This window comes from Chrysemys picta, chromosome 22 (assembly GCF_011386835.1).
Source record: "Chrysemys picta bellii isolate R12L10 chromosome 22, ASM1138683v2, whole genome shotgun sequence".
NCBI classification, from domain to species: domain Eukaryota; kingdom Metazoa; phylum Chordata; order Testudines; family Emydidae; genus Chrysemys; species Chrysemys picta.
Window position 1 is genome coordinate 6,175,528 of NC_088812.1, and position 14,366 is coordinate 6,189,893.

The 14,366-nt window shown below is 54.3% G+C and overlaps 1 protein-coding gene across 2 annotated transcripts; it reads right to left on the reverse strand.

Moving 5' to 3' along the window:
* Positions 1-1,691: 1,691 nt before the first annotated feature.
* LOC135977025 (CD209 antigen-like protein C) lies at positions 1,692-12,922 on the reverse strand. 2 transcript variants are annotated; one of them, XM_065575605.1, is made up of 9 exons: positions 12,571-12,922; positions 9,590-9,715; positions 8,233-8,295; positions 7,201-7,263; positions 6,925-6,987; positions 5,860-5,949; positions 4,945-5,090; positions 4,724-4,830; positions 1,692-3,399 (listed from the first exon to the last, which is right to left on the reverse strand). In XM_065575605.1, the coding sequence occupies exons 1-9, from the start codon at positions 12,659-12,661 to the stop codon at positions 3,252-3,254; spliced, it is 897 nt and encodes a 298-aa protein (XP_065431677.1). In that variant the 5' UTR covers positions 12,662-12,922; the 3' UTR covers positions 1,692-3,251. The 2 variants fall into 2 exon arrangements, with proteins under 2 accessions (XP_065431677.1, XP_065431678.1); XM_065575606.1 differs by lacking the exon at positions 7,201-7,263 and having other exon boundaries at positions 12,571-12,921.
* Between the last annotated feature and the right edge of the window lie 1,444 nt (positions 12,923-14,366).

A 14,366-nucleotide genomic window follows, 5' to 3' on the forward strand; every position in this document is an offset into this window, starting at 1 on the left:
GGCAATGTCAGGGCACTGCCCCATCACCCTGCCTCCTGCGCTGGGCGGTGGTGACCCTGAGTGAGTCACAGTGTCAAAGAGGGAATAGCCCTGCTAGATCCCATCTGGTCCACTGTCCCAGAGCAGGACTGTTCTCCCTAGGCTAGTTTTAACTATAGCATAACCGGGTAGCTTGTCGGGATCAGGGATTGAACCCTGGACCTCTGGGATGAGCTGCTACCACCTGAGCTAAAAGAGCCACCACAGTAGCAGGTTCATAACCATCTCTCTGGGGTCCCACCACTGCAGGGAGACAGGGTCTGGCCATATGGGTTAGGCAAATGTCCCTAGCCATGCAGCTCCCAGTCTGCCCCGAGGGAAGTGACTCCCAGTTGGCAGCATCACAGAGTATTTCTTGGTGTGCGAATAGGGGGTGAACAGTGAGGTGGCAAAATTTGAAGACAATACAAAACTACTCAAGATAGTTAAGGCCAAAGCTGACTGCAAAGAGATACAAAAGGATCTCAGGAAACTGGGTGACTGGGCAACAAGATGGCAGATGACATTCAATGGTGACAAGTGCAGAGTAATGCACATTGGCAAACATAATCCCAGCTACACACACAAACTGGTGGGGTCTAAGCTAGCTGTTACTACACAAGAAAGGGATCTTGGAGTCATCGTGGAGAATTCTCCGAAAACATCCGCTCAATGTGCAGCGGCTGTCGAAAAAGCCAATAGAGTGTTAGAAACCACTAGGAAAGAGCTAGATAATGAAACAGAAAATATCATTATGCCTCTCTATAGAGCCAGGGTATAGCCGCACCTTGAATACAGCATGCAATTCTGGGTGCCCAATCTCTAAAAGGATATATTAGAATTGGAAAAGATGCAGAGAAGGGCAATGAAAATGATTAGAGAGCTGGAACAGCTTCCATATGAGGACAGATTACAGAGACTTAGACTGTTCAGCTTGGAAAAGAGACACTTACGGGGGCTATGATAGAGGGCTGTGACTTCATGGGAAAGTGACTAGGGAAGTGTTATTTACCCCTTCACACACTGCAACAACCAGGGGTGATCCAAGGAAATTATTAGGCAGCAGGTTTAAAACTCACAATGGGAATTGTGAAGCCCCAAAGCATAACAGGGTTCAAAAAAGAATGAGAGAAGTTCCTGGAGGATAGGTCCAGCAATGGCTATTAGCCAAGATGCTCAGGGACGCAACCCCATGCTCTGGGTGTCCCTAAACCTCCACCTGCCAAAAGCATCGGACACTGACCACTGTTAGAGACATGACACTGGGCCATTGGTCTGACCCAATGTGGCTGTTGGCCTGTTCCTCCTAATCCTCCCCCTATATGAGGCCCGTGACAGGATGAAGGCCTAGGTGCTACAAGCCCCTGCCTAGGGCCTCAGCTCCTGGAATCATGTCAGGATGGAGGGATTTAGACCGTTATCCCTTCTCACCCCTGGGCAGGGCCCAGCATGAGAGCTAGGCACCATTTTTATTCCATTTCAGCCCAATGTGAGCCCCAGTAGCTCCCAGCAGATCATGGGGTCGCCACCAGCCTCTGGTTGCAGATCAGAAGAGACCTCCTGTGGTCCCAGCACAGCCCATCTGTGTGTGTGTGTGTATGCACACCTCAGCCCTCTGGTCAGTGCACACCCAGAATTACACAAAGAAACGAGTCAGTTTACACCCGCACACGTTCTGAGTCCAAGGCAGCTGTATTCCACACAAGGTCACCCTCCGCATCTCGTGTAGCTCTGAGGGCCCTCTCCACTTACATGGCCACAACCACACAAGCATCGCAAGGTGGGTCTAAAGCCTCCATTCGCCAGGCCGCCCGGCCCACAGCTGGAGGAGACATTCTCAGCCCCATTTCACAGCAGGGTCAGCAGAGCACAGCCGGGAACAACATCACCTGGAGCTGAGACCTGACTCCCAGCCCCCTGTTTTAACCACTGCCTCCTCCCCCATAGGGCACCAAAACTGGCACCGCTGGGTTCACACAGCGATGGGTGTTCAGAGCGGGCGGGAAACATGGGGACCCGATGCAAGTGGCGGGGACCGCAAGGGAGAAGGTGCTTGCACTGCGAACAGCAAGTTTGTAAACATGAAGCTTTGGTGAGCAGGGGGCAGGGTGGCAGTGGCAGAGCGTGGAGCATCTCCACCGCAGGAGAAATTTGCCCCTGTGTGAAGAGGGAGCACAGGAGCCCTCTGGGCTGTAGGGTTGCCACGTGTCCCGTTTTCAACTGGAACGCCCGGTCGAAAAGGGACCCTGGCGGCTCCAGTCAGCACCACTGACCGGGCCGCTAAAAGTCCAGTCTGTGGCACAGTGGGGCAAAGGCTGGCTCCCTGCCTGCCCTGGCTCCACGTGGCTCCTGGAAGCGGCCGGCATATCCGGCTCCTAGGCATAGGGGCACTGCCCCCGTCCTGAGCACCAGCTCCACAGGTCCCATTTGCCAGGAACTGTGGCCAATGGGAGCTGCGAGGGTGGTGCCCACGTGTGCAGGCAGCATGCTGAGACTCTTTGCCTAGGGACCAAACATACCGGCCACTTCTGGAAGCCGCCTGAGGCAAGCACTGCTTGGCTGAAGCTTGCACACCAAACTTCCTCCCAGAGCCTGCACCACTTCCTGCACCCCAGCTCCCTGTCCTAGCCCTGACCCCCCTCCCGCACCCCAAATCACTCATCTCCAGCCCCACCCCAGAGTCCGCTCCTCCAACCGAAGCCTCCACCCACTCCCACACTCCAACCACCTCGGCCACAGCCTGGAGCTTGCACCCCCACCCGGAGCCTGCAGCCCCATCCGCACTCCAACCCCCTGCTCCAGCCCTGAGTCCCTTCCTGCATTCTGAATACCTCAGCCCCAGCCTGGAGCCCGCACCCTCAGCCAGAGCCCTCACCCCTCCTGCACCCCAGCCCCCTGCCCCAGCCTGGAGCCCGCACCCTCGGCCAGAGCCCTCACCCCCTCCTGCACCCCAGCCCCCTGCCCCAGCCTGGAGCCCGCACCCTCAGCCAGAGCCCTCACCCCCTCCGCACCCCAGCCTGGTGAAAGTGAGTGAAGATGGGGGAGAGCAAGCAATGGAGGTGGGGGTTGTGTGAGTGGGACCTCAGGGCTGGGGCAGTGCAAGGGTGTTCAGTTTGTGCTGTTAGAAAGCTGGTAACCCTAATGGACTGGTGTGGGGCTGGAATGGTTCACAGTCCTCGTGGGCCAGGGTACATTTCAGCCGGTGCTCAGAGCAAGGGCGGGACTCCGGCCATTTACACAGAAGCAGCTTTTTCGCAGATCCACCTGTAGTGTAAGTTGCAGGGTTCGTCGTTCCACTGGCCATTCTCGTGCAGGTGGGCGCAGTCCTCATTTCTGACCTGAAAACTGTACATGTTATTGGGCTCCCCTGTGGCCCAAAACCTGAAAGGGAAGGAAGAGAAGATCCCTCAAGCCACTGGGCCACCGGTTCCGGCTGAGATGCTCCCATCTATGTGCTGCCTGGTAACCGGGTCCCCCCTCAGCATAACCTAGAGCAGCCTCAGGGTTGGTCTAATGTATGCTCAGGCCCCTGCGGTGTTGTGGGCAGCCAAAAATAGCCAAAGCCCAGCCGTGCTCCAGCCCCACCCCTACGTATGGGGCTTTTCTGCTCTTCTCCAGGCCCTTGAGCCTGGGCAAGTGTACGTGTGGGAGATTACATTCCCTTTATGGCCCCTTGATGGGACCGGAGCTGCATAAAGGGGGGCTCAGGAAAAGGAGTGAACAACATGGCCTCCAAGGAAGGCAGCCTGCCTCTCCCTGAAAGGGGGTTTGTGGCATTTTTACCCCAAAACTCAAGAGTTTATTATATCCCCCCCCACCCCCCAAACAGACAGATGTTTTTATTTTGAATTATCCAAATCAACACAGGGCTGGGGAAAGTGTCACCTGCTAGCAGAGCAGGCCTCGTCACTGGGCCACTAGAGGATAACAACCTACTACCAGTTAATGGAGCTGCTCCTTTGGCTCAATAACGCCTAGCGTGTAGATAGTACCTTTCATCAGGGGAAAGAAAAGCACTTTACAAAGCATTATTTGGCTATTTTGTAGAAGGGGAAACTGAGGCACAGAGTGGGGCAGTGACTTGACCAAGGTCACCCAGCAGACCAGCAGCACAGCTGGGAATGGAAGCCAGCACTATTGAGTCCCAGAGCAGGGCTCTAACCACTGGTCCAGGATTTTACAGTTACAGGCCCTCAGTTCACATCGATGCAGTGGAGGATGTCACGTTATCAGTGGTAGAAGCTGCCACCTACACAGGCTATGGCAGCACAAACTTCTCCTTGCCATGGTGTTTCAGACCTGCCCTGCCTTGGAGAGACCCCTCTGTAGGCTGAGAGGGGCGCTCCATCTCCTTGGCCCATTCAGTCCTCGGCCCCTCGGCTGTGATGGCCGACAAGCCCCCAGTGCAATCTGTGGATGCTTTCCCCACTGGGAACTGGGCTGAGACCCACCAAGGTTGTTTCATACCGAGGGCACCCAGCAGCAACGCCATGTAGTCGCTACAGACCTGGACCAGATTCGAACCAGTGACCTGCGGGGGACTGATAAAGGCTCGAGTCGGTCAGTCATCAGGGCATGAAATAAAACCTGTGTGGTGCTGTCCCAGGCCTCGAGCTATTGAGATGGAAAGCGCTTGCAGGAGCAGGGGGAGCTGGGGAAGGCCGGGGGCAGGAAGGTTGAGAGCAGAGGATTGCACCATGCTTACGTAAATGCTGCAGGAGTATTGTCCACCCAGTGCCAGACGCCTTCGGTCCCTTGGTCTGTGAAGCCGATCCAGTGACGAACAGAATCAGCTTTAATGGCCAAGTAATTCTAGAGTGGATGACACAGAGGATTGGGTGATTAGAGCTGGAGCATAAGCTAGGCCTCGTGGCGACCCTCTGCATGGGTGCATTTTACCCAATGGGGGGAGTCGGGAGGTCGTACCTGCTCCGTTTGATCGTTGATCACCACCAGGTCAGCAGTCTGGCTCAAACAGGACCTTCTGGCCCCTGGCCAGCCCTGGGCAGACGAGGAGAAAAGGTAGCACCTCCCTCGGTACTGCTCCCAGCCAGGCTGGCACCGGGAAGTGCCTGTCGGAGAGAACACAGCAGAGCCAGCGCGTGACTAGGGAGGTATGGGCAGGAGGGGGTCCCCACCCTGGATAAACCCAGCAAATGCCTTCAGCAGCTGCCAGGTACCGCGGGAGCTTCCTTCAAGCAGGCCCTGCCCCTGGAAAGCATTTCAGCAAGTGCTCAGCTGAAAGGTCACTGGGAGAATGTTATTCACCCACCTAATGCTTCCTCTAAATGTGGAGGAAATTCTGAGTCATTTCCCAATGGAACAAATCACTATTTACTCTGAGCTTGCCAGCAGGTTTTTAAACACTTAGCTAATCAGAAGAGAGAGATGGATGGGTAGATACGATAGAGACTTTGCTTAATACGCAGCTGGAAACATTAAACGGACTCTTACAGCACAATCCTTCATATAACTCTGAGGGAAGAGCGCCCCCTAGGATCACGCTGGGGGATTGCGGTCAGCACTGACTGTGAGGAAAGAGTGCCCCCTACAGACCCCCCACTCCCTGCAGCACAGCGCCCCCCGCCTCCCCACCCGCAGTGCCGTGGGTAGGTGGGGAGAGCATGGTGTCACAGGCGATAGCATCTCTGAGATAATGGCTTCAATGAATATGAAGGCCCTTAATGTTCGCGAGGGGCTGAGAGTTACTCAGTGTTATTATCTCTATTGCCATAGCCCCCCCCCCAAATCTGGCCCCGTTGTGCCAGGCGCTGTACAGACGCAGAACAGAAAATGGTCCCCCTGCCACGAAGAGAGAGCTGAGGCTGGCGTGTATCTCACCGTTCCCTTTCTGTGCGGCATCCTGGATTTTGTAGGTCTCGGCCCTGATGTCATCTCTGTCATGTTTCGCTTTGGCCAGATCCCTGGACACTGGAAACACAACACACAGCCGTCGTGTATGGGAACGGGGTCCCATCCCTTTAAATAGTTTGGGAGCCTCGAGTGGCGCTCACCATGTTCTGTGCATCCAAAGCTGCCAGAAGGTAGCCAGAGCCGTGGGTGTGTGCACCTCGGCCTGGCGTGTCTGTGTACAGACCGTAAACACCGGGCTTTGGGGCCTGGCTGTGACACTGAAACAGGGCCCCTTTCTCAGCAGCGGGAGGCACCGAGCTTGTTACAGTCGGTCCAATACAGTCATTAGGGACTGGAGACCTGGCCGAACACTCGGGCAGGACCCCAACCTTTCACCAGGGTCAAATTTATTCAGCTCAACCCTGCCCCCTCTCTCTCCCTAAACCCCAGCAGGAGTCCTGCCCCTTCCCCCACTGCCCTGCCCCCCAGTTCCCTACCACTGGCTCCCCAACACCCTGAGCTTATTACACCTGGTCCTCCTTTTTCTGCCCATCCCTTGAATCTACCTGCCTCCCCTCAGCCCCTAATGGGTCCCTGACCCCCATCTCCTCCCAGCTTTTCCCCAAATGATTTTGGGGATCAAGAAACAGCCTCTCTGTAGCAGCCCAGCCCAGACTGTTCCCTGAAGGCCAGACTGGGAACACACTGGAGTGAGAATCCCTGGCACTAAAGGGTTAATCAGCTTCTCCCCATTCAGAATGGGGCCCCTGGTGCACACAGAGCCCAGAGCACAGGCTCCGGGGGTATTGGCTGCGTCCCCGCTGGGGTCCACAAGGGTGGGGCTTGGCCCTGGGTTTCCTGCCTTGGTGCCTCCATCTCAGGGAATGAATCACAAATGTCACTCGCTCAGGCTGGATCCGATGTGGGGGGGATGCCAGATTGCCATGGCCACCCAGGGCTGGGATTCTGCAGCCCCATCTCAGCTTCCCGCTGCTGTTTCCCCCCCCCCCTTCCTCCGCCTGAGCCCTGCTCCACACCCCTGCCTGCCCTCACCTTCCGCTCTCAGCGTGGCCTGGTCCAACTGCAGCCTCTCCAGCTCCTTGGCCAGCTCCTCCCCTGAGAGACAGAAACAGAGCCCATCACACTCCTGGGGAATCTCGGGGACCAGGGCTGAGCGGGAGCAGGGAGGGGAGGAGATTGGGCAGGAAATGGGGTAGGGAGGGGCTTGTGAGGAGGAGGAATAAGGAAGGCCAAAGGGGTGAGATGAGAGGTGCAGAGGAGTCATAGAGGGGACGTCAGGCTGCGGATCGTGAGGACTCGGGTATGTACCAGTGCTGCGCATGGTGGATTGATTGAAATGAAGCATCCCCAGTTGCTTTGACATCTCGGAGCCTGGAAGAGACAGAGCCTGGTGAGCTGGGAACCATCTGTCTCCCGCACACTTGTCTCGTGGGGAAGGACCGTGTTCCCCAGCAGAGCGAGTCTACGAGGGCCGCCCAGACTGGTTTCCTTCCCTGGAGGAGGCTGCATGTGGGTGGATTTGCCCTGATGGTCATTAAGGCTCCAGATGGGAGTGAATTGCCCCAGGCCAGGCAGTGAGGCAAGGTTAGAACTCAGGGCCCCCTGACTCCCTGCCCTGTGCTCATTCCCCCAGACCCACGGCTGTCAGCCAGCCCTGCCTAGGGGAGAGCCAGCTAGTGGGATTAGTTAGGGTCCCCCCTAGACTAGTGAGTAATGGGGCACCTCATCAAGAATGTCCTTTGCTGAAAAGTCGAGAAACTTTGAGTCTGGGCTGTGAGTGGGGCTCCTAGCTGCTACCGTAATACACCTAATAGTGTTATGCTGGAGAGTGCTGTTAACTGCCCTCATGTGGGATCCACAGACAATGACAGACCTCGTTAAAGCCAATGGGTACCAAGTGCGGGAGGAGCAATCAAGCCTCTGTAGGCCTGAAATAGATGCAGACAGTGGAGGCGACTGCCCAACCAGGTTTCATGGCAGGTCAGAGCTCAGGTGGGCTGGTCTGAGGGTGACACAGGTTGCAGCCCCAGTTGCTAGGAAACTGGCTGCCAGCTGCATAGGTGGAAGGCCAAAGGAGCTGTGAGTGGGACCCTGGGAGGAAGTGGAGACCGATCTCCTTGGGCACAGAGCTCACTGGAGGTGCAACTGTGGGGATTTCTGAGCAAAGAACTTGGCTGCTGCTGTTAGTTCCTGCCCTGTTCAGTGGAACAGGACCCCGAGTAACTAAACAAGTCACAGCGAGAACAGACCTACCTGGGAGCCTCCGATTTTGTCTTGGGCCAAAAGGGTAACAACAGTAATACCAACAAACGGACACCTGGGAGTAAGCTGAATTCTTACCATTGGCTCTGAGCATGGATTGATCAGTCCGCATCTGCTCCAGCTCCTTGGACATCTCTGCGTCTAGAAAGAGGGGCAGACATCAGCTATTGTTTATATGGTTTGGGGGACTCCGAGTAGGGATGGGTTTTCAGTTTGGAGTCACGGCCCAGGGAGGAATGCTGCATTTCCATTTCCCAGCTTCCCACTGCTCACTTGTGTCTGGGGGAGACAATCTCCCAGTCCTCTCTGAGCCACCCCCACCCTGGAGCAGTCTGGCCAACCCCAAATGTTAAAAAACCCATGATATTGGATTAAAAATCATGAGCTTTGTAAAAAATAATAAATTTTGGATCTTTTTCTTTGCCTTCTGGTTCCTGAGCTGTCATGTCACTTTCTCAGGCTTTTCTTTGCAACTAGAAACTGTCTCAATTTTTTAAATGAAAGCGGAGAGTCTCACCTATTCACATGACTCCAGGAGCTGGGGCTTTAATTCAATCACCTAGAGTTGGCAACGCTGCAGCTGTGTGTAATCTCCCACCAGGGGTCATCAGCAGGGTTTGAATAGCTGACCCCTGCAGCAAAGACCTCTAACCACTTGAGCTAAAGGAGTAACTCTGTTAGCCGGCAGCAGTATTTGGTCTGTCATCCAATGTGGAGCAGCTGCCAGAGGGGGTCCCAACACACACTTTACTGGCTTCTCGAACATGGGGATACATTCAAGCATCACACTCCAGTGTGTCCCTGCTCAGATTGCAGGTCCTGGGAAGGGGTCCTGCCAGAGGTGCAGACAATGTGATTTCCCTGGGGCTGCTGGACCTCCTCTCTGACCCAGGCCCCACCCTTACTCCACCCCTTTCATTGAGGTCCCGCCCCACCTCTTCCTGCCCCCACTCCTCCCCCTCCCCCCAGTGCCTCCTGCAGGCCGCTGAACAGCTGATCATGGCAGGCAGGAGGCGCTGGGAGGGATGGGGAGGAGCTGATTGGCGGGGCTGCTGGTGGGTGCTGAGCACCCGCGCTATTTTTTTTCCATGGGTGCTCCAGCCCCAGAGCACCCGCGGAGTCGGTGCCTATTGGCCCCACTGCTGTGAGCTGGAGGTCGGGTGGCCTGACTTAATGAGCTTTGTCTTACAATTAGCAGGATTAGCGCACAGCAAAGTGCATTATGGGGGATTATACCCCAACCCCTGCAGCATCCCACGCTGACCATTGACAGAGACACGGCTCGGGCTGGGAGGGACATGTGGGGTATATCTTGGCCTCGTTGAAGCCAATGAGAGTTTGACCATTGACTTAATGGAGCCAGGATTGCACCCCTGGGCTTTTCCACTGGGCCTGGTCCTCTGTCATGGTCCAAAATGCTTTCCTGGATACTTACACTTTGCAATCGCCACAGCGAGGAGCACGGCCCATAGCACGAACGACACGGCATGCAGGGCGTAAAGGGTTAATATGGACTTTGCCGCCCCCTTTGGGCCCCTAGGAAACTGCAGCCAGACACTCCCTGGAAGGGAACAGCAGAGACGGGGTGGTTAGAGCACAAATCCCTGCCCCATGGGGAAGGCATTAGGGAAATTAGCAGTCACTGTTATTAGCTGTCACTAACACATAGTGATGGATGCTCCTCTGGGGTCAGGCACCTCTGGGCACTGCAGGGCAATTCACACCCAGAGGTTGGGAGAGACATCAAGTAGGATTTGGAACATGATTTTGTGTATTTCCATCCAGCCATCCCCGTTCTATCTAATCGCTCTGTCTCCAGGATATCTAGAGTCCATTCACTGTCTCAGGCTTCCATCACTCCTGTTGCCCTAGCAGTAAGAGAACCCCATTTCCTGGGAGTCCCCTGTGTTTTCCCAAGTGAAGGGTTAAAATCCATGTGCATTTTATATAACAACCTGGTATATGGATTGTGCCAGGTCTTTTTCAGACCCAAAGTCCAGAGTTTGGTCTAGAGACCAGAGGCCTAGCAAATAGTGATCAGCTAAGAGAAAGCTGGGGTAAACAAGATAACATTGCCTTTGCTAAGATCTGCTTGGTCAGTAGAAATGCCAGATGTTGAAGCAATAACTGAATAATTATGGTTTCAGAGTAGCAGCGGGCTGTAGTCCACGAAAGCTTATGCTCTAATAAATTTGTTAATCTCTAAGGTGCCACAAGTCCTCCTGTTCTTCTTTTTGTGAATAATTATGTTTCATCCACTGTTTCAGATTGAACAAGGGATCCCTGTTCCTATTGTGTCAGTCTCTTCTGTAGGGAAACAGTCTTCCCACAGATCCAACCTTGAGTTTATGAAAAGTTGGCACATGTCAGTATAAAGATACGGCATCCTTCCACCTCCTTTCCCAGGGACCAATGCCCTGCCTTAAGACATAAAGGAGACAATCTCTATTGCCATATGCTTTCACTGTTTCTTTGCTTTAACCCGTAGGAATGTACCTGTTGGACAATCAAAGGAGTTGCTCCATTCTTATGGACCCCAAATCAGAATTCAACATATATATTTTATACTAATAACATTTTATCAAAGTATTAATTAAATGTTAACTTGCTAACTTGAGACCATGGGTGGAGACATTATGTAACCTTTTAACCATTGGCTAATGTGCTTTCTTGTCTTGCTGCAAAACCTATCCCGGGGTGTGGAACTGCCTACCCCGTCACTTGCCCCCGCCCATGGAAAGTCTATATATTCTATTGTAATCAATTGATTGACAGTGTCTCTGAGCCTAATAAGCCAGGTGACACTCCGCCAGCGCTGTGTGTAATAAACTCGTATGCTTGACCTCTACACAGTGTGGATTTATGTCCTTCACCAAGGATCCTTTGGGGAACCGGGCCGGGCGGTGCATGGCTCCATGGCTCAGGTCTCTGCATACATCTTCCCCCATCCCCTGCTCAACCTGTGATCCCCTCTTGATGGCTGCCTGTACCCCAGCCCTGGCCTCCTCTCCCAGTGCCCGCGGGGCAAGGCAGCGGCTGTTCTCCCCCCCGGGCAGTGGGACTCGGGAGCAGCCGCTGCTGCAGCTCCCACTGCCGTGTGGGGAGGAAGCAGCCAATGGCCAAGCTCGGCAGCTGCGGCTTTGGCGCCCCCGAACCCCCTGAGCCTGGGCCTGCTGCGGGGACCTAGCAGCGCGCACGCTGCGCCCAGCCCCTGGCCAGTCGCGTCTGGGCTGCTGCCCAGCTGGTGCAATCCCGCGGCGGCCCCGGGGTGGAGGCATCGGCAGCCCAACCCCGTTCGTTCCCCTGCGGGACCCGAGCAGGACGGGGGGGCTGGGGCCTGCTGTCTGCACTCCGAAGTCGCCGCGGGATTGCACCAGCTGGGCAGCAGCCCAGATGCGACTGGCCAGGGGCTGGGCGCAGCGTGCACTCTGCTAGGTCCCCACAGCAGGCCCAGGCTCGGGGGGTTCGTGCCCGGGCGTCCGAGCCCCAGCCGCCGAGTTTGGCCATTGGCAGCTTCCTCCCCCCGCGGCAGTGGGAGCTGCAGCAGCGGCTGCTCCCGAGTCCCGCTGCTCGGGGGGGGGAGAACAGCCGCCGCCTGGCCCCGCGGGCCGCCCCCGCCCCCTCCTTACCGCCCGACTGAGTCCTGCCTGCTCAGGGCCAGGCCGGACTCTCACTCACCCTGGCCCCACGCTTCCCCTGCATCTCCAGGGCCTCCCTCCAGCGCTTGTGGAGGAAGGGTGTGTTTTTTTTGGGTTTTTTTGCCACGCCCCCCTCCCCCCTCCCACGTCCCGATATTTGACTTGGGTGATCTGGTCACCCTAACTCCCCCCGACACCTGTAGCTGTGCCCACCCCAGCCACCACCTGCAGCCAGACAGCCAGACTGCATGGTGATTAGAGTGAAGTATTGGACACTCTGTTTACCTTCCCCAGACCTGAAGACGAGCTCAGTGAAGCTCAAAAGCTTGTCCCTTGCACCAAGAGAAGTGGGTCCAAGAAAAGATATTACCTCATCCGCCTTGTCTCTCACACATCCTGGGACCAATACAGTTACAAGACTCTCTCTCTCTCTCTCTCTCTCTCCTTTTAGATCCATCATTGCTGTACTACATAAGCACCAAACACAGACATGTGACAAAATGCTGCTGAACCAAGTTGGGAAGTCTCAGCCTGGTTCTGTCCAGCGCCCTCCAGCTGCGATGTCTGAAAAGCCACATGCCGGAGTAGAAACCTGTTCAGTTCCCACCCCATCCCCTTCCAGACAACAGGGGCTCAATTCCACAGAGCTCACTCAAACTGCCCAGCCCTCGGTTTCAGTGGTGTGTGGGGTCTGTGGGATCGGGGCCTGTTATTAAGGAGTCAGCTGATTGGGAGGAAGTGATGGTGGGATCTCCCACTATTGCAGCCCGGGTGTTACCTGCTCTTTCAGATACCATTTCTGCCTCTTGTTCCTTGAGCTCCACTCGTTCGGACTCTTCACACTTCTGGTAAATGCTGTCTAAAGCCATCGCTCTGAGCTTCTCCCTCTCCCGACTCTGCGCCGCTGGGTTTTATAGCCGCTGAGCCTCTGAGCAGCTTTCCTTGAAAAGGAAACACATGCACCCAGTCACCCTTCCTCTCTTCAGAACTGCAGAGATCTGTGTCCCTGCCACTTCTCCCCCAGTGGCTGGGAACCTCCGTACAATCACCGTTCCTGGAAAAATGTGAGGGGGTACAACCCCCCTCGCCCCCCGCTCTAGTGACTTAGTGCTTATTTTGCTTCAGTCTTCATGTTAATGGTTAACAGAGACCAGATACTCAGCACAATTAATATTAACAACCAGGGGGAAGGAACACAAGCCAAACTAGGGAATGACCAGGTTAAGGAATAGTTCGATAAGTTAGATTATTCAAGATGCCAGGGCCCAATGCAATTCGTTCTACTTAAGGAACTAGCTGCTGAAGCAATCTCACAAAGGAATGCTCTCTGTTGCTTCTTGACTGCATACTTCTGGTTCCAAATGAGGTGTGTGGTTAACCGCTCTGAGGTTCTACTGTAGTGAAAACAAGAATACGTTTATCATCAAACAGAGATTCCCATAATCGAGAGTGAGAATATTGGAGACAAATGGTCACTGTCAGGCTGTCTGGAGTGGCCCACAACCCTGAGTGCCAACCTCAGGGCAGAGACTCCAAACTGGTGGTATGGTCTCTGATTAGCTTTCACTGACCCAGTAACAAGAGTGAATTCCTGAAGCACTATAACAGTCTTACCGCGGAGTCACAGTCCCTGTGGGCATTCCAGTCTATCTTGCCAGGCAAGCTGGACCTTAGATCACAAAAAGACAATGCTTGTAGCCAATCCTGTAATAAACTAACTAAAGGTTTATTAACTAGGCAAATGAAATAAGAGAGTTAATGCAGGCAGCTGCATACGCAAATGAGTTCCACTCTGTCAGTCCAAAAATTGACAGAGTTGTAGCAACCTGTCAGCACTGAATGTCTTTTAGGGCTAACCCAGGTTGACTCAGGGGATCTCAGCTCCTGTTTCCTAGCTCCAGGCCTGTGAGAGTCCAAACAGCAAAGAGAGAGAGAGAGAGATGAAAAAGTTTCTTGTCATCTTGTTTTATTTCCTTCTTGCACAATTCATGCTGATGAGTCCAGCCCTTTTCCAGGGAGCCTCTCCAGAGGTGTGATGGGATCATTAACAAAGCCTTTGTGTTGTGATGTCCCACAATGGCCCATTTGGATTCAATAGTCCTTCCTGATGGGCAGGAGATAACATCTTCTGTAAGGATTCAGCATTTTACATTAGGTGAAGCTTTTTCCCTGGTTGGTGAGTTATTCAGAACATTACCTTGTAGCATGGCATAGGGACAGAAATAGGATTAATCTATGCAGCAGTTTACAGGCATTTCATAAAGTCTAAACACTAAACACATGGTCGTAAGTCCAGTACCCATCTAGAACCATGGTAACACATAGGTAAGTGGGCTGGTTGTCAGCAATGAATTTGTCAGTGCTCGGCTGAGGCCTAAAGCCCTGACAGAGCTGCCATCTAGTTTGCCAGCGTCACAGTCACACACAGAGAACAAAATCATAACACACTTTCTAGAGCCTAAGCTTAACTACCAAGCCATTCCCCGGCTCCTACAAGATAACTTAGCCCAAGGGCTTTTCCTGGCACTTTCAACCAGTCAGGCAGAGATCTTTTCTCATAAGATCAAGCCTGCT